This window comes from Psammomys obesus, unplaced genomic scaffold, assembly GCF_907164565.1.
Source record: "Psammomys obesus unplaced genomic scaffold, mPsaObe1.curated_primary_1811, whole genome shotgun sequence".
Lineage (NCBI taxonomy): Eukaryota > Metazoa > Chordata > Mammalia > Rodentia > Muridae > Psammomys > Psammomys obesus.
Window position 1 is genome coordinate 3,894,493 of NW_026585644.1, and position 20,634 is coordinate 3,915,126.

At 43.2% G+C, this 20,634-nt stretch overlaps 1 protein-coding gene across 6 annotated transcripts in view; it reads right to left on the reverse strand.

Annotated features, from left to right (window-relative positions):
- Positions 1–20,634, reverse strand: part of Dock4 (dedicator of cytokinesis 4) — a 381,158-nt gene that overhangs the window by 62,342 nt on the left and 298,182 nt on the right. For all 6 annotated transcript variants that reach the window (XM_055624110.1, XM_055624087.1, XM_055624080.1 and 3 more), the window contains 4 exons: positions 14,236–14,330; positions 5,930–6,005; positions 3,342–3,442; positions 2,908–2,966 (listed from right to left, as the gene is read on the reverse strand). In XM_055624110.1, the coding sequence (XP_055480085.1) occupies positions 2,908–2,966; positions 3,342–3,442; positions 5,930–6,005; positions 14,236–14,330 (331 nt within the window). The remainder of the gene's footprint in view (positions 1–2,907; positions 2,967–3,341; positions 3,443–5,929; positions 6,006–14,235; positions 14,331–20,634) is intronic.

Here is a 20,634-nt window from a genome sequence, read left to right on the forward strand (position 1 = left end):
ACTGATAGAATATTTTATTCCCTTAACTCAGTAAATAAAATTATCAAGGAATAACACATTTAAAAAAAGGTGTTCACTAATCACCATTTGGTCCTCACTCTTCAAAACTAAGTTACCAAACCCACAGAGTGATATGGCCGCACATGCGGTGGATATTTTGAAAACATGCAACTGAATGTCTACTTGCCTAATAGTTGTGGTAGAAAGTAAGACTAGGAAGCAGGACATGGTGGTACAGACCTATACTCTCAACCCTCAGGAGGCTGAGGCAGGACAAGTGTGAATCCAGCCCAGCCTGGGTTACAGAGTGAGACTTTCTTAAACCCAAAGAAACCAGAACCAAAATAAAAATAAAATTGTGGTGTATAATCTTTATTCTTAACTCGATCCGACTGAGAGATGCCTAAGACGAGACTGGTAAAGCACACTTCTGGGAACGTCTCTTTCCAGCATGACTTAACTAACAGGGGAAGGCTGTTGTGGGAGTGGGCGGTGTCATCCCCTAGACCCAGGACACCCCTGTGGTAAGAAGCTCTGGTTTCCGCCTTTGATGCCCAAGTCCTAAAGACTATCTCTAGCCCAGTCTAGCTCTGTTAGGAAACTTTTGTTATTCTCAATGTACAAATCCTCACTGTAATTCCACAAAGGGGCCGGGGAAGAAGGTGGCCCATCAACCTCGGCATACCCTCCTTTCTGCTTCTTGGCTCCCATGAGTAGGTTTTCTTTACCATATGTTTCCACCATGATTAGTGCTGAAACTAGTGCTACCTCTGACGTGAGCACTAAAACAAGTCCCTTCTCCTTTTCATTGCTCCTGCCAGGCAATAGCTAGACATGCCATCTAAGCTGTTCCAAAGGGAACGACTGCCCACAGGTAGAACTGGGATTGTAATGGCTGGACTTGCAGTATTAGGTTTCTATTTAAGCAGCCTGATCATGGAGTTATAGGAGTCCTTGAGATCAAATCCTCTTCTTCCTCACAGCAGAACAGAAAAGCCTTTAAAATTCATACAGTGTTTTGGGAAGAGGTCAAGACTTCCTTGTAGGAAAAGTGATGTAGAAAGGAATGAATGACGAGAGGCTTTGGATTCTATACTTGAGCTGTATCCACCGAGATGGGGATTTGTACCTTGAGAATAACGAAAGTTTCCTGACAGAGCTAGGCTATGTTGGAGATAGTCTTCAGCACTAGACAGCAAAGGCGGGGGACAGAGCTCAACACAGGGGTTTCCTGTCTTTGGCCAAGTACTTAAGGAGCATGTGGAAAACTAGCTTGCTATCCTCTGTCCCAGAGATTCTGCTTCAGGGTCGAATTTGCATTTTCAAAGGCTCCAGGTGAGGCAGACACAGCCTTGAATTCTACCTTTAATCCAACAGTTCTAGTGGATGCCACTATGGGATGGGATATGCACACTGCCAAAATTTCCTAAATTTTCCAGATTTCTGAAGAAAATAGAGAAGTAATTTAACATCCACCTAGGAGAGGTATAACTACTTTTGCTAATTCATAATTAAACAGGACAGTTTATGAAACATGCCTGCTTTTTTAAGTAGACTAAGACACTGGAACATAAATGCATGGCTATCCTGACCCGGGTGAAGTCATGTCCAACCATACACAGTAATGCTCAGAGAAAACTATGGTGTCCACTACTCTAGTAACCCAACCATGCCTGGTGTGATTTCCAAATAGGCTCTCCAAAGAACCTCACCAACTATGCTGCTTGGGAAAGCATGCCAATACTCACTAGGAAACACTAAGTTAATGCCACGTGCAACCAGGGGACCACAAGACTCATCAGAGAGGCTCTAGAGACGAGACAGAGCCAGACAGGGGCAGACACTGAGGAGACCACTTTCCAGCCGAGACATTTCATGCTGTGTTTTAGCGAATCTAGAGACAGATCGTGGTTTACTCTAGCTGGCCTTTCGCCATTGGATCTTATTTTTCAGATGCAAACTCATTTCATTTTTCTGAGATCACTAGAAAGTATTTATGAGTTACAAAGCTCCCCACATTGCTGTGCGTACTTGAGGCTCAGAGGAGTTCTGGACAAAAATCATTCTGTAACAAGAAAACAAATCCTGCTGTTTCCAAGTTGTACCTCAATGAGCCCCCAAAAGAAGGACCTCTCAGGACCTTTCAAAGTCACATGCCAATCACATGAATAAATTAAAAAAGATGCAAATGCAGTAACAATTAATGATATAAAGTGTACAAAATTAATATGCCAAATTAAATGTCATCAATCTCTACAAAGAGATTCTATGCCAATAAAATGAGAACAGTTTATTTTCCAAATACCATTCTTTCTGTGCAGGCAGATCTGTGCCATCAATTTGCTGGGATCATGTGCTTCTACGATGTGGCAAATTACACAATTGGATCTAGGAGTCTCTTAGCAACTGCAAATGCTTTCAAAGGTCTTTCTTGATAATCTTTATGATGTAGGCCAGTGGCCTGGAAGGTGTTTTAGAATGGTGATGTTTAAGTCACTCTTTCACAGAGTTTAATCCTAATTTATGATGATCCATAGCTTCCTTTCAGAGTTCTGCAAATTTTGTGCTGGTGTAGTTCCCAATTCTGAAAGGTTAGTTCATTGCTACAGAATGTTCAAAGGATACTAAGTCTCAAAAACTTTCCTTAGTAAGGAAGATACAAAGGTATTGTGGTGTTTTTCAAATAAACACCAATGTAACAAATTAACCTTCTTCAGTGCCACAATGTGAGTTTCTAGGGGAAGTTTTTGTATGTGATGGAGAATTTTATCTGTGAGTACTGAAAATCTCTTGACTGATTTCCTGCTTTCAGATGCGGTCAGTGATACCCTGCCCCGTCCCCCCCCTTGATGTACAGGTAAAGGTCAGGAGATGAGCTGTCCCATTCACTCACTTTTCACCACTTACCTAGGTTTTGCCACATGCTAAATATTTCACAACCCATGGTGACCCGCATATCACCATACCTGAAATAGAAAAAAAAAAAAAAAAAAAAAAAGAATCAAAACTGTTGTAATTTCCTGAACAAAGTACTTCTATGTCACTAGTATATAATGTATCACTCTGAATTGCAGGCAAAGCATTTGATTTACAGATATCTAGTGAGCAAGTCTTGGTGACCCTAAATAAAGCATCCAGATAAAGTCATAACTTTCAGTTTCTGTAATAACTATGAAACTTGAAACCACTCAAGAAATAATATTAATAAGTTCAAGAATACTGACATTTTCCCGAAAACCCTTCGCTAACGATTGCATCACTATTTCCAGCTGTGGGGATTCTGGGTTGTGAATGTTTGGAACTAAACATCTTTAAGGCCACACTTCCCCATTGGTACTTACTTTTCCAGCACCTTCTTCTTTTTGGAAGGTGTGAACATCTCCAGCTGCAGACACAACTGGTTGATAAAAATGACAGCAAGGTAAAAGTAGGAATCCCAGATCTAAAACAAGAACAAGATATTTAAATACTATTGTGCTAGAGAAACTTCACGTGTGAGTTCTTGCAAGAGCTGGCATTTGCTTCAGCAGCAGTGAGGAGATGAGTGTGAAGCTAGAGCAGACTAGGTACCAGTCCCAGCTAGCTATGAGTGCATGGGTGTGTATGTGTGGAGTCATTATGCCACAGTTGCTACTGCTATAAGATACACACTTGAAATTTTCTGCAACGAAGTAAGAAAATTCAAGAACTGTTCCCTCTTTACATATTGCTTAAAATATGAACCACAGAGGCATGGGCTCTCTGATGAAGCTAAAGGATCCATGCTTTGCTTTGCTGACAACATTCTGGGTATCTCCATGCCACCCCAGTTGCTTCATTCCTGTGTGGATTCATTTTTCAAGCTTCTTTTGATGCAGAACTTTAAAAAAATTCTTCTAACTCTGGAAATGCTAATTGCTTTAAATTCACATTGTGGTTTAAAATTCCCTATCCAGACAAATTTTATGAGTCATAAACTTTTTTTAATGCCAAATAAGAGAATCAGAAAAAAAATTCCAGAAATAAACAGCAAAAAGCATGTTGGACATATGGAATAAAACTGTTTCCAGTGATGTCATGTCAAATGAAATAGAACAAGAGTTGTCTGTAATGTGTAAGAACTCTCAGAAATAAAACAGGGATGCGATAAAAGCCTCCAACAAAATGGCTTGTAAGGGGTGTTGGATTCTTCTGGCAATGGAGTTAAAGGCCACCCAACACGAGTAGTGGAGATTGAGCTTGACTAGGTAGCGAGCACTCTTAACTGTTATAATCTCTCCAGCCCTCTCCACTAATAATATTTATTCACAGAATTATAGGCACATGGCAAGTTTAATTTTGCAAGAATGTACATTTAAAGGCCAATTTATGAGGAAAAAGTAGAGGAGGAAAATAAATACCCAAAAGCAGAGGGGATTCCTATTGTTTGTTTTTCTGGTTTTTGTTTTGTTTTGTTTTGAAATAGCAAATGACAACAGGCAGATGAATGTGCTTGCCAAACTATGGTGACATTACCCTGGGCTGCAGACGTATAGATGGAACTTTCATAGTCAGTGTCTACTGTTCTTTAGATGTTTTGGGTTTTGTTTGATCAAACCCAGGGCTAGCTCATGAATACCAGGCAAGAATACTTAAAATCTTTATTTTGTGCTTTCTGTACTTTCTAGTTTTCAAATAATGGGAACGTACTAAATATTTTATGTTCAACATGTTATTTAGGAAACAAAGATACCAAAATTCCTTTTCAACCAGCATTGAGAAAGGAAGCCACAGCAGGCACACACAGTCTACACACTGTCGTTTGCTATTTGATTAAAAAAAAAGAGGAGAGGGATGTCATCTAGACTAGGTGGTCATGCATGGATGTAGCCAGTCACATTACTGAGGACTTGAGAACCCTGCCTGAAAGAATCATACTAAGGTTTCATAGTTTTCATTAATTTATTCCAAAAATTCTAAGCTAGGGAAGTGTCCATTTTGTAATTTTTTTCTTTAAAAACTTTACAAAGCAAAAATCTAAAACTCTAAAATAAGACTCTAAAATGACTTAAAAACACGTATTAAAGTCTCTATGTTCTCCACCGCGGGGTGGGTCTCTAATATTGATACTCTACTCTGCTTGCAGACAGGAACCTAACCTGACTGTTGTCTGGGAGGCTCCAGCCAACAGCAGATCAATACAGATGCTGGGACTTGAGCCAAGCATGGGGCAGAGCTCTGGGGGGTCCTGTGGAAGTGTTGGGGGAAAGATGGAAGGACCTGGAGGGGACAGGAACCTCATAAGAAGATCAACAGAGACAGCTAACTCAGTCCCATGGGGGCTCTCAGAGACTGAGACATCAACTAAGGAGCATGCACGGTCTGGACCTAGGTCCCCTACACACATATAGCCAATGGGCAGCTTGGTCTTCATATGGATTTCCTGGCAAGTTGGGGGGCTGTTTCTAACATGGACTCTCTTTCCTGCTTTTGGATCACTCCCCCCTAGCAGGGTTGCCTTGCCTGGCCTCGGGGATATGCTCAGTCCTGACATGACTTGATGTGCAGGGGAAGGCTAATATGGGGGGAGGGGTTCCTCTTTTCTGGGGGAAAAGGGAGACAGGAAGGGGGAAGGAGGGGAAGTGGGGGGACTGGAAGGAGAGGAGGGAGGGGGCACTCTCAGAATGTAAAGTAAATAAACTAATGTAAAATGTTAAAAAATTCTTTATGTTTTAACCAGAACCACACAAAAAAGTACAATAATTAAAATTTATAATAACAAGTATGGCCAATCTTCCTTTGAGCACAGTCCTTTCCATCAGGCTCATAAGCATTGTAACATCTCTAATTTGTCTGCAAATATGCCATTATGCTCAGTTGAAACTAATATTCTTAGGAGCCCAAGAGAGGTACCTTTCTAAAATACAGCACAGATCGTTTGGCCCAAGGCAGTCATGGATCAGATACTGACCTTATAGTCAAAGTTTTCATTTAAGAAGTTCTTGCGGAGCGCATCAGAGAGGTACAGAACCGTTGTAATGATAACACTGGTGATTAAAAAAAAAAAAAAAAAACAAAACAAAACCACACACATTGTGAGCTGAAATTTCACATTAGTGAAAATCAGTTAGTAGACAAGAAACTCTTCCACATGTCAGGTATTAGAGGGCACAGCCTGGTACTAAAGAGACATTTGTAACTGTCTGTCACCGCTGTTTAACAGCCACTCAAAGAATGAGGCACCTTCCTAGGGCAGAAGAACACAGGGACAGCCCATGTTCTCAGCTCGGTGTGCCACCCATAAATACAGCTATTGTTATCTTGCTTGGGAGATTAAGAAAGAAGGATTTGATGAATATTCTTGCCCAGCTCTGAACAAAGTTCTGTAATTTGTTCAAAATCTTTTTGATAGCCAGAAGCCTGCATATTCAAATTTGAATATGCAACTGGTTGATTTAATGTTGAGAGAAGCCTCCACTTTAGCTCCTACAGAGCAGACATCAGTGCACAAATAGTGGTTTCTGCAACTGTTTGGCCATTTCTTAGGTTAGTGTGTAATGCTGCATTAGGTTGTGGACCGGCCCCAGCCAGTCAGAACTGCAGAGATACAAGGCAGAGTAACATAAGACACCCCAACTTTACGCCTTGGTTATGCTACTGGAAAAACACAGAGAACACTTATAATCAGAGCAATATTTATATTCCCCGAAGGCTACAATGGTTCGCTAGTGTCTTCACCTGCTGGAAAACTCACTACGAAGCTTTCTTGCCATGCAGGAAAACATTAACAAGGCCAAAGGTTCGATGGACGAATGTGGACATTCAAGGTAAAGAGCAGCAAACTGAACGACCGTTTCATGAGTACCTGAGGGGGCCTGTTTACACACATGTACATACAGTTTTTAACAAGCTGTGGCACTTTTCAAAAGAGTTAAGTGTAAGAAAAACCTGTAAGACCGAGAATTGCTGAGATTTCCCCAGCTCCCTGTGGCACGTATCAGGAGCCAGTTTCACACTAGAGAGAGGAATGACTCTGGGTGATGGTACGGAGCGGCTGTTTGCACAGATCCTCCCAAAAACAATGATAACTGAAGAAATAATTGAGGTTTCCAAAGGGATTTTCCTCCAGGAATGTAAATCTGATTATCAGAAGATGAAATTCAACCAGGCAAGAAGCGGCTCTCTGGCCGTCCCTCAGACCCCCGGGATGCCAGGGTTAACTAGGGAAGTTCTGGAGGGCCAGCGCTGCGCCTCTGCGGCAGCATGTGTGCTCAGCTCTCAGAAGGGCCTAGGTTCCATCAGTCCATCCGTAAATCAGGCAAACAAATGAATTCTAAAACATAAAATGTGTACTGTGTGTGTGTGCGCACATCCATCTGAGCACGCGAAGGGGCACAGTAGGACGGCGACCGTTTTTATCCATCGCTCTCATCCTCATTCCCTTGAGGTAAGCTCTGTCACTGAACCTGGACACTGCTGAGTTTTAGCTAGGCTGCTGGCCAGCAAGTTCCGGCGACTCTTTTGTCTCTGTCTTCCGCACACCCAGCACTGGGGTCACAGGACCGTATGTCCATCTCCATCTTCCTTGGAAGTCTAGAGATCTGACCTCAGGTCCTCATGCTAGTATAGGAAGAACTGTGATTCACCCCGTCATCTCCCTGCCCGAAGTTTTGCATTTTTAATAAATAAACACAAACTTTGTGCTTCATGGAGAAATACATGGTCCCACTATACCTGCACTTTACATAGAATACCAACTTCTCCCGATGAGTCCAGCTTGGATTACTACTTGGAAGAAGGAACCTCCACTGTTAATGACATTTAGTACATTTGTTATTATGACAACTGGGCCTAAGGTTCTGGAAAGAGGACGACTAACTCAAAATTCCAGTTGAGAAAAGCACTTCCCTAGAAGAATTCATGTTAGGTCGTAAACACAGGTAATACTCCTGGCGGCTTGAGCTGCTCGCACTGATAAATCACACAGAACCTCTGAGGTCTTGGTACTAAAAACATTGGCGTTTTAAAACCACGGACAGCTGGGTCTGCCCTCTGGAGACTGAACTGTGCTTTGCAGAGCTCCCAAAGTATGTCTGGCACAACTGGAGGGGAGAGCCACCTTTTGAGACCAGCCCCTGCTTCTTGAGTGGGAACCTGGTAACCTAGATAACATTCAGACGATGAGTCAGGCAGCTGGAGTAGTTCTTGGAAGTCTGTATCTCCAATGAGCTTCAGCTGATGGCAATCTTATCCGCAAAACATCCTTCAAAGAGCTGGGCTCTAGGGCAGTAGTTCCCAGCCTCCTTTGTGTTGTGCTGACTCCCACCAACCATAACATTATTCTGTTGCTACTTCATGACTGTAATTTTGCTATCGTTACAAATCGTAATGTAAACATGTGATAGGCAACTCCCAAAGGAGTCGTGACCCTCAGATTGAGAAGCACTGCCCTAGAGAATCTTTACTCAGAGAAGCATCCCAACAGATTCTGCTTCTGCATGCTGCTGACTGGGATTTCAGCACTAGGCTCTGCAGTGCAGCATGTCGTCCTGTTGCTAGAGGGAAGACCTCGCCCCTTATCACAGCTGCCTGCTCTCCTGGCACACAGGCGCAGCGTGCAGGCTTCGCAATGAGTTCAGAAAACACTAAAGGCTGAGAAAATGTCATGCTACCATATTAAAACCATGAAATAGAAAACAAGATATGATCAACTACATGCTCACAGGATGTAACTTCAATGATTGCCAAATTTAATATTTATATAATTTTTCTTAAGTTAAAAATGATAGGCTATCTCTTACACCTTTGTAAGAATTCCCAAATAAGTTCAAATGCTGAAAGTAATCTAATGTGGATCAAGGCTAATGTACATAATGAGTTTAGTGTGCTTAATATGATAGACTTCTCAAGGCTCTAAAGCCCTTAGATAAAAGACTCTGCTTCACATTCTTGCACTTAGCTTCTCAGCTCATCACAGGGGCTTGAACTCAGCACCGACCACATCTCCCCTGCACAAAGGCTCCCAAGCCAGCTGAAGGAATTCACATTTCATTGCTCCATTGTGCTGGATAGTGGGGAATTGAAGGACTTTCTTCACTTGTTCCCAGTTACTTAAAACCACACGGCTCCTCCGGCTTCGTTCTTTTCTTCAGTTCTGAATGTGGGACCTTTTCTGAGCTCAAATACTCCAACCTCAACAGCTGAGAAAAGTTTGAAAGTTGCTACCAAAATGGCCAGACTGCCACAAACAACATGGCACAAGGATTGCGTTGGCAATGGCAGTTTCTGCGGCACAGGAGGAGGAGACCTAATAAAGAAAGAGAACTGTGGCACCTCGTCTACTGCTTTGGCTGTTTCAGCGGTGCCGCCTTCTGCGATTAAGGTTTATCTTCAGTCAACTCCCTCGTTTCTTGCCTTCTCACTCTACAGAAGACTTATCTCCTGGAATTGTTCTTTGAACGGTGACTATGACTGGAATTTGCTCAAGCATAAGCCCACATCTTATGCTTATACACACTAAGAGAAATACCCTGTAACACCAGAGCAGAGAAACTTGACTATCAACAATGTTGACTTCTTTCCTTCCTTTTCTTCCTTCCTTCCTTCCCTTCCCTTCCTCTCCCCATTCCCCTTCCCTTCCTCTCCCCCCTCCCTCTCTTACCTTCCCTCCCCTCCCCTTCCTTCCTTCCTTCGGCAGGGTCCCACTGTGTAGTCATGACTGATCTGGAATTCACTATGAAGGTTAACCTTGAACTCATAGAGATCTGAATACCTCTGCCTCCTAAGTGCTGGGACTGCAGGTGTGCTCCAGCTAATGTTGATGTTTATACATTAAAAAACTAACAAAACAAACCTGAAATATAACTTCCCTTTAACTCAGAGTAGTAACTGGGAACAGTATAAACCAAGAGGAAGATGCTTAAGGAAGAAGGAAATCATCAACAGTCAACAAGGAAATTAAAATTGACAGATCTAAGCTGGGCGTGCTGAAACTTCAGAGAGTCTGAGACCGACCCAAAGGACAAACAGACACCAGCCTCCATTCATTACTTGTGGCCTGGTGGGATTGTCCTGTGGCCGAGACAGGTGATTCTGGTTCATCTGACCATCCTCTTGTGCCTCAAGGATTCCAGACTGAAGACAGAGTTGGTGACAAGTTTGAGTTCAGTGGTATGTAGGGAATTTGGTCTTCTTTGTAGCAGACTGAGCCTGCCATGAACAACGGCAGCCTTGTCACTGTGTGGTAAGTGTACATCAGACTGAAGTTAGTCCAGTAGAACTGACAGAAGCAGAGGCCCCACCCCATATCAGGAAACCAGGAGCAGTGACACTGCCTTCAGCAAAGCAGTACACAGAGTGGGAGGGGCAAAGAGAAGCAAGGAGTTCTCTGTTCTCTCCCCTTATGAACTACAACATCAGTCTTGAGCTTATGTCTCTGTTTTAACCTACTTGACCCAAAGCTTAATAAATCACTTCCTTCACGTACCTAGTTTCCATACAAACTGCTCACAACTCACCAAGATATGCAGTGTGCAAGCAGATCATGCATAAATATTTGCAGTAACTATTTAAATCTGGCACACATTGTAACATACAGTTTTGGTGAGAAATCAGAGTCTTAGTCCTCCTTCTTATCAACTACACTTTAAGGGTAACCACACTTGATAAAAACAGAGTAATATTAGTGGTGCCGGTGGATGCTACTGAGCCTGCTGTCCTGTGGACAAGCTGCCAGTGCTCTCCTTGGCTGCGGTCAGCACTGCTCTAAGTGTGCTCAGCTTCCTTCGTTTTAGGGCTGTCTTCACACAAGACAGTGTGCACTGTGCTCAGTGGTACACTTCCAAGATGGGCTGACGTTCAAGTGTGAGGTTGTTGTAGACAGGTATAGAGGGGTTGGGACTGGTCCAGCCAGCAAAAAACGCACCCAGTATCACAGACCCAGAAACTTTCAAACCCACGGACACTGTTCTTTTAATTGGCCATCTTTCTTAATATCACCAAGACTTACGTATTTATACTTACATATTCCTGTCAGTCCATCCTCATCCTAGACTACTGTGCATCTGAAAAGAAATCCCCATCTCCCTAACTCCTTCCAGAGATACCTTTTTTTTTTGTTGTTCCTGTTTATAGCAAAACTCTTCAAAGGATCTGCCTGTAATTACTGTTTTCGTTCCTCCACCAGGACCCGCTGTTGAATTCGCCCTCACCTGGCTCTTATCTCCACCACTACAGGGAAACAGCACTTGTCAAGGTTACTGGCTCTGACAGCAGCGCTGGCTCCAGGAGTTAATTGCTGGTCCACAGTTCCAGCTATTCTTCCTTCAAGTGTTTTCTTCTCAGCATACCAGGCCCCTGGCTGTCACCTTGCCTCTGGGGCTTCTCTGCATTGGCTCACTGCCTGCCCTCTGAACAGCGGCATGCCCCAGCCTCATCCTAGGCATTTTGTGTTTTCAGTGCATACACTTTTTTTTCCCTGGGAGCTCTCATTCCATGGGCTCAGATCCTAGCCATGGCTTCCCTGCCATAAAATGACAGCTCTCACCCTAACTTCTTCCCTTCCATTCACCCACTTCCTTTTTTTCATCAACGCTTGGACAGCTAATAGCATCTTGCTTATTTGCTTCCTACAGGGTTTCGCTCTGAACCTCAGGATTCACTATGTACTTCAGGCTCATCCTGCAGTAGACTATTCTGTTTCAGCATCCTGAGTACTAGAATGGCAAGTGTCACACCTGGACACTAACAGCATCTGACACTTGCATGTGTCACAGACTTCTCCCTTCCTTTCACTCTATGAGTGTCTCCTCTCCATATTTTCCACTTAACTGACTGGTACCACAACTGGCCCTTTTGCTCAGTCCCCAAACCTAACCACCATCATCAATCACCTCTCCTCTCTTCCACTCACATCTAGTTACCTGCAGACCTCATCATCCTGATCTTCAAAGTCAGTCTTCACACTACCTACCTGTCCCAGCCACCACCTCACTTGGATGGCTGCAGCAAGCTTCTGATTCTTCCTGATTTCTCTTTTGTCTCTCTACCCACCAATAGTTGAGTCCTGTGTTCCCCCTTCTAACTAACTAGTTCCTTGCTTCTTCTTGACAGGGCACACCACCTCTCACCACAAGGCCTTTGATGTTATCTTCACTGGTAGTAATACTTCTTCTTGATCAAGTGTCTAAGAAAGGTAGCAGTGTAGAAAAGAAGATGGGGAGCTTTGAAGACATGAGAGCCCAGTATAACCATTAGCAAAGCCAACACTTTCTTTCTGTGTACACACTTTAAAATATTCTCAGCAAAATTAACATCTTTCAGAAACCATCCTCCCTTGCTTCCTTCCTTCTTCCCCTCCCTTCCTTCTAGCAGAGTTTTTCTGTGTAGCCCAGGATGACCACAAACTCATAATCTTTTTGCCTTTAGCTTCCTGAGTACAGGATTACAGGTTTGCACCATCATTACCAGCTCAGAAACATACTTTTATATCAATGTTATTTAGGTTAAAATAATCTAGTGTATATTTATGGACTGATTTCTGTTTATAAAGTAAGACATATCATATGGAGTTTCCTTGGCTGAAATGAAAGTAGCTGCTGTGACTGAGAGGGACACAGAGGAGAGGCTGAGGCAGAAGGGAGCACACAGAAGCAGTCTGTCCATTAGTTAGTGAGGCTGAGGGTGCAGCCATCAGCCATTGCCACAGAGAAATGCAGCCAGGCTACCAACACTAGCCTGGCTGACAATATGAAATCACTGTTTGGCAAGGGCTTGGGTTTATTATGGGAGGAATCTCCACTTTAAATATACTATACATATCTCATCTCTAACCAAAATTGTTCCTTCTTGGTTAATATTCAATGAAAATCTTGACAACTGTGTTTACATCAAAGCAGCAGTCTGATAGCCACTCATGTGACCGTGAAAGCCTCTGAATGCAGGGGTCTTGAGGTAAAATGGACAAAGACGTCATTAAGTATCACAACCATGCTGTTGTCATGGTTTCCGGCAAGCCCAGGCACACAGCCTGTGTACCTAAGGAAGAAAATGTTAGATTTTCAGTTTGATGGTCTGCCACTGAAACTTTTACTTGAAGCCAAATGGTGCTCTGCACGCAGGGCAGGCAGAACAGCCAGAAGTGGGCACTCTGCGCTGCTGCTGGTAGCCCGGACCTCTTCCCGGCTGCCCACACTACTTCATCCAGCTTTTCAGTTATCATGAGTCTTTGGTAATTTAGGGCAAACGCACCAGCAAGAGCTCCAAGCATGCAGACACCCGGAGAAGCAGCCGCTTGACTCTTTCGCAGATATCAAAACACATATGCTGAATTCTAAAGAGGGTGATTTCACTGTCTCAATTAGTCTTCAGAGTGGAGAAGCTGCTCAGTGCTTATGTAAAATATAATATGCCACAAGACACTATTTGTTACTTCACAAGTTTCATTTTAACACCCCCGAGTCTACGAACGCACCCTGAAGCAGAAGCCATCTTAAGCATATCTCATCAAAACTGAATGCTGCATTCCTGGAGCTCTTACCACCATCACACCTGCAGGGCTGCGGGGACAGACGGTGACCCTGGCCTATTTGGCATTTGAAAAACGATGGATGGCAAGAGAATGTTAACGAAACGAGCTAAAAGACAGTTTTGAAAGTGAAGAGGAAGACCTTGTTCTAAAGTTTACCTTCATTATCTTCTGAGCCTAGGGAGACAGGAAGCTGAGAGAGCAGCTCAGTCCATAGCCTTAAACTTTATAGGGACAGAATGAAGCCTGACATCTGACCACACCCAAATCCCGGCTCTTTAATGTCCCTCTTTAATGCTTAGGATACAGGTAATAGCCATCACACTGTTATATTGCTTGATTCTTTTTGTTGTTGTTTTTTCTGTTTTTTGTTGTTTTCTTATTTCTTTCTTTTTGAGACAGGGGTTTCTCTGTGCAGCCCTGGCTGTCCTGAAACTTACTCTGCAAACCAGGCTGGCCTCGAACTCACAGAGATTCCACTGATTGTATCACCTAAAGTGCTGGGATCAAAGGTATGCATCAAGATTTCTGGCTATGTTGTTTGATTCTTAAAAGACATTAATATAATCATATTAAACAACAATTTAAGACAATTAGTAATATTGTTCAAAACAACTGAAAAAGTTGATTTGATAAAGAAAAAAAACCCCTTAGAACCTGGAAGTTTTAACTGTGATGAAGCTACCAAGAACATTCTAGAGCATCCTTTTCCCATGCAGGTTGAAGCACAATTATCCACAGAAAAGTCTTACTTGTTAGCAACCAGGCGCATGACAGTCCAGTCCTTGGGGAACATTTCTGGGCGTATCAATATTCGGAACACAGTAAAAATCTGCAGCAAGAAATCCTTGGATAAAGAAGAAAGAGATGGTTTAATTGTCAGCACACAGAGAGAAAGCACTGTTGTTGTAATGATTAAGCACCTGCAGAGAAGGGAGTCTCACTGCCTCCCAGGGGAAGGGGGCCTGCATGCTCGCTCTCCCCACTCCCTGTTCAGACTAACTGCTCCTCATCATCTCATTTTCCAGAGCAGGGGAAATCATGTTCCACTCATCTTCACAGGCTCTACAAACATAGGTCCTGGAGACAACATGGAAAACTTGTTCCAGAAGATGAGCAGACAGACTTTCCCCTTTCCTCAAGTATAGTGTCCTAAATGTTAGAACTTCTCAGCCCAGGAACATAATAAATTGTCTCAGCTCAGCTGAATGGTTGTTGAGATTTGAAAGGTTATTTTCACCAAAGAATCTCATATGATAAGCTGTGTTTTTAGAGGGCATTTTTGCAGAACTAAGAGGATAGGTGTGGACTTAGGGAATCCTTCATGCATCGCACAGAATTTCAAAGATGCTGCGTGCTGAGGTGGGCCAGTGCTTACCAGCATCAAGAGCAAAAGACACTTTGTGCACAGACACCAGACCAGAGGGCAGCAGCATTTACTGTTTAACAGCCTAGAAAGGCCCCTTGCTCCTATGTTTTTGTTGTTTTGTTTTGCTCTTATTTATTTTAACTTAACAGGCTTTTGTTTAGGGCTGGAGAAAATGCTTGGCAATTAATCTCTGCTCTTGAAGAAGATGTGAGCTCAGTTCCCAGCACCCACATGTGTGGCTCACAATTGCCTGTAACTCCAAGTCCAGGGGGTCTGATATCCTCTTGTGGCCTCGTAAGTAACTGTACTCATGTGCTCACATGCCCATACAGGTGCACACACACACACTCACGCAATTAAGAAGAAAATCTTTGAAATAATTAAAGATGTCTTGAAAATCTGTTTGAAACTGACAGAATTGCACGCTTTTACCACGTACATACTATTTGCAGTATACATACATTTAGGGATAGCTAAGTCCAGTTAATTAGCAAATGCTTTGCTATACATAGTTAGCATCTTTTTGGTGTGAACACTTACACTTTTGACAGAAAGTTGTTGTCAGACATTTGCAATATGAGTTTCCAGACATAGAATTAGCACTTCTTTAAGGATTACAAGCGATAAGACCCAAGATATTAACATACATGATACTTAAAGGAAGGAAAAAAGGGAACAGAACACTCATCATTGAAGAACTGGAGCTTTCTACCAGAAGGAGACCAGCTCAACCAAGTCTAGCTTAAGTTGATTGACTAGCAAACTTGAAAGTGTTATTTTGGGAAACCTTAAGTGATTCTAGGAAAATACATTTCTCTAACAATCTGATAGACAGCAACTCAAAACACAAGATTTGTGTTTACAAAGCTAATAACACATCAAGCTAAACGTGTAAGCTGCCTGAATAAAAGATTATGACTGTCACTCATATCAACAGAAGAGGCTTAAAAACTGAGAACCGTGTGGTCGCTCTCCTGTGTGTGTGTGTATGTGTGTGTGTGTATGTGTGTGTGTTTCTTTTTACACATTCTAACAGCTTCAATCAAGTCCACAAATATTTTGACAAGAATTTATTTCAGCTTCTTTGGCATCAGCACACATATGCTGGTCTATAGTATGCAGCACGTGGAAATCATTCCCACTAGGTCACCTGTCCTTACACAGGGGTATAGCTCCTGTACAAGTCTGCAGTCGCTAGAAGGACATGTCTCTCCTAAGGTATTCTGCAGCAGGCCACGTCATCTGGAGGGCTGGGAGTGTAGCTTAGTGGCAGAGTTAGGCTGGAGCAGACACGGGGCCCAGGCACTTTGTTTAGCCCTGTTTTTACACAGTAGGTCATTAGCATAATAAAATTGTATGGCGTTCTTTTAAAAGCACTTCTGAGCATTACTGTAACAGCTTTCCAGTTAATTCTTCCGGGTTTCTGAGACATGATACACATCCTTGAGGAGAAGTTTTTGCATTTATCGTTCAAAGGTCTTCTACCTTATGTAATAAAATCACGTAAGTGGGGAGTATAGTTGAGTTTCACAGAGCACAATTAGGAGTTTAAAAAGTTCTGAACTTTCATATTCTAACCATACAACCTCTGTCTGGTTGTATGGTTGGAAACTGGGGGAAACACGCCTGGCGGCATCAGGAATGTGCATGGGGTGGGGTAGGGGAGCCTGGGCAGCTGACTGCGAGACTGCCAGAAAGGTGGACGACGAGGCCACGCTCCTATCTTAGGGGCTAGCAGCTCCAGCGTTTCAGTGCTGGGCCAAAGGGAAGGTATGGCAGATGCAGGAGCTGGGGCTACATAAGCTGCCTCTGTGTCTTCCCATCCACCCATTTATCTCATAAAATACAAGGCGGCGGCGGCAGGTGATATTGCACTCAAGCCTATGTATTGATATAGCACCCCCCTCCCCACACACACATGCACACACACCCTGAGGAAACTTTCTCGGTCTTCAAGTGGCTTTGTAAGGTACCCAGCTAATTATCATTTACATTCGTGGGACAAGACACATTTAATTAAAGAAAAAGAAATAAGGGGAATCAGAAGGATCTATATTTTAATTCTGCTCCAGCAATTAAACAAATAGCTCAATAACCTTGGGGATTTATTCAATGTTTGAGGAGTTGAGCTCTCATACTTGGAAAACCTGAGGGGTCTCCTGTAGTTAGCATTGTGGAAAAAATTAATATATTGACTTACCTACTCATAGAGCGCCCTGCTACTTTTCTAATGCTTCCTCTGACTACAGGGTGATAAGCGGAGCACATCCCACTGTGATGCCGAGAGACAGTGTAGCTCAGCCAGTATCGGCATGTTGCTTTTTGAGAGGCTGCAGTTTATTTACTATAAGCCCCTGTAGTGTAAAGAGCAGGAGCCAAGTGCTTGGATAAAGAAAGAGATGGTTTCCTGAGTCTTCCTCTTTCCTGCCCTAGAAACTATTGCTTCCAGGTCTAGTCTATCCTTCTCTTTTCCTATGCGCGTGCTTTTGTACAAGTAGGTACCAGGATTCTGCACACGTAACTTGCAGAGTCTTTTTATTCTATTGCAAAGAACATTTATGTGTCCAAAGATTCTTACTTGGCTTACACCAGGAACAACGGTTTCACAGGGCCCCATTTGAAAATGGGCACCCTGGCAGATTATTTGGTTGTGTAATGCACATAATACGCTACCCTTACCACTGTCACGCTGTAGAGCAAGGTTCAACACAAAAAAGAAATTGGAAAGTGCTGCTTTGGAATTTTTTTTCTGTAACATAAGAGGTACAGGAAAGAAAGTCTTCAAGAAAAATCTTCCAAAGCAAGAAAAGGCTCATGTTCAGGAAGGCAGGCAGAGGTTACTATGATTTGAAAAATTCTTTCCATTTGCTTACTTCCAAATATTGGGTCCTTTACTGTGTGCCCAGTACTGGGTTAGATGCCAGTATCCCTGTTTAGTTAGGACACATTCTGTTAGTTATGGAAATGGAAGAATTTAAGAAGTACTTGTGGGGTGCTGCAGAGATGGCTCAGTGGCTAAGAGCACTGGCTGCTCTTCCAGAGGTCAATTCCCAGCAACCACATGGAGTGTCACAACCATCTATCATGTAATCTGATGCCTTCTTCTGGCATGCAGGTGTACATGCAGGTAGAGCACTCATATACACACAAGTAAATAAATATTGAGCCTGTTCTCCACCCTAGTTCCCCTACTTATCCCCTCTCCTACCCAGTTTATCTCTTCATCTCCTTCCAATGCTGTTTTATTCCCCCTTCAGAGTGAGATTCAAGCTTCTCACTTGGGCCTGCCTTGTTATTTATCTTCTTTGGGTCTGTAAATTGTAGTATGGTTATCCTGTATTATATGGCTAGTATCTACTTTCAAGTGAGCACATACCATGTGTGTCTTTCTGGGTCTGGGTTACTTCACTCAGGATATTTTCAAGTTCCATCCATTTTCCTGCAAATTTCATGATTTCCTTGTTTTTAATTGCTGAGTAGTATTCCATTGTGTAAATGTACCACAGTTTCTTTTTCCGTTCTTCAGCTGAGGGACATCTGGGTTGTTTCTAATTTCTGACTATTATGAATAAAGCTGCTATGAACAGAGTTGAACAAAGGTCCTTGCAGTATGGTGGAACATCTTTCAGGTATCTGCCTGTAGTGGTATGGTTGGGTCTTGAGGGAGTGAGGGTGGGGACCAGATGTGGGAAAGCAGGGATGGGAGGCAGTAGGGCTAGGAGAGAGATGGGAAGCTGATGGGTAAGGTCTGCTGGGACAAGTTGGAGACCTGCATCAGAGTAGGCTCCTGGGAGGATATGGGGTGACTCTAGCCGAGACTCTCAGCAGTGGGAGATACAGAGACTGAAGAGGTCATCCCCTATTTCCAGGCAGGACTTCCAATGGAGGGAGGGGGACACCAACCCACCCACAAAACTTTTGACCCAAAACTTCGCCTGCCAACAAGAATGGCAGGCATAAAGATGTCTCAGAGTTTGAGGAAACGGCCAACCAATGCCTGGCCCAACTTGAGACCCACTCCATGGGAGAGAGCAAAGCCCTGTCACAATGATACACTGCTGTGCTTGCAGATGTGAGCCAAGGTAACTGTCCTCTGAAAAAGCTCACCCAGTGACAGGTCAAAAAAGATGCTCAGACCCACAGCCAAACATTAGACAGAGATCTGGGAATCTTGTTGGAGAGTTGGGGGAAGGACAGAGGGACCCAAAGAGAACTCCACAAGAAGACCAGCAGAGTCAACTATCCTAGGCCCATGGGGGCTTATAGAGACTGAACCACCAACCAAAGATCTAGCATGGACTGGATCTAGGCCCCCTACACATAAGGAGCTGATGGACAGCTTGGTCTGCATGTTCTTAGGAGTGTCCTGTCCTGATGAGAACAGTGGACAGGGCACTGCTAAGAACACTCTTCTGCCACTTAGGCTATCTGCTGTCAGATGTGACCTTACGTATTTGTTACAACACTTAAAGGGGTAAGCCTTATAGAGGGTTTGAATTTAATAAGGGGCATTAGTAACATTTATCACATTAAAATTTGCACTCTTAAAGTGGAATCTTGAAGTATGTCATACAAAACTATCTCCCAGGTATTTGTCAATCTTTTCGAGTGGTAGAATTATTGTTCTGTAATCAATATATGCAAAGTAAGAGAAGTCAAAATGATTGTGTGGGAGCAGGTGGCTGATGCAGGCAGGAACTGGGTAAGAAGATTCCTTTACTAGGCATAGATTTATGTTCCAGGCTCTGCGATTATGACACAATGACACGGCTTCAACTCAACTGGCCAAAGACACCGACAATACAAAAAACAAAACATAACAACAACAACCAATCACCAAACCAGTGAACAGCACATGCCTCCTTTGAAGACTTCACCATAGAGGTTCAGACAGCAGGGAACAACAGCAGTAACAACAAAGCCCTCAAAACTATGCAGAGGAGTTACAGATGGTAAGCATGACTTGCTGGGAACGAACAAGTTAAATGTCTGGACTGTGTTTTGAAATGGGTGGGGGATAAGGCTGGAAGGTAGGCAGAGGGGCACTGCGATAAAGATGCTGGGAGCGGTCCAGCAGGCAGGGAGGATTGTTAGGATGTTTAAACTTGGATTAAGGCTGTTGTGGTGGTTGAGTGACCAGCAATCTCAACACTTAGGAGGCTTCAGAAAGAGGACCATGAGACCAACATCAACCTGGGGTGCCTAGCAAGTTCTAGGCCAAGCTGAGCTAATCTAGGCCAGCCTTGGCTGCACAACAAGATCCTGCCACAAGAAACAAAACAGATTGGCTAGAGGCTGGGTCTGATCTGTTTTGACAGTGGAAAGTTCCAGAATATGTATAATCTCATGCCTACATCAAGATCCCTGGGGCTCATTATGAAAGCACATAATCAACAATGAGGATTTCAGTGCTGTATATGAAATACCAAGGATATGGACAAAACTTTAGCCCCCAGTACAAGGTAGGCGTATAATAAAACACTGCCAACTGCAGAAAGAAAAAATACTTAATCGCTACCTACTGACTACTTTTGTTCATTTTTTAAAAATGTAATATTCTACTGAAAAAAAAAGAAACACTATAGGCGACCAGCTCTTAGGTTTCTGCTCCCTCCCACACAGTGCTCTGACACTGTGACTCACGCCACTCACACACAAGTACCTGAGGACCAAAAAGAAATGGCAGCTGTTCAAAAGGCTGGGAGCCACTTCAACAATAGCCCTACAGGCAGCCAGCTTCTTTAAGCACAAATGGAGCTAAAGCACTGTTAGTCTCAGTTGT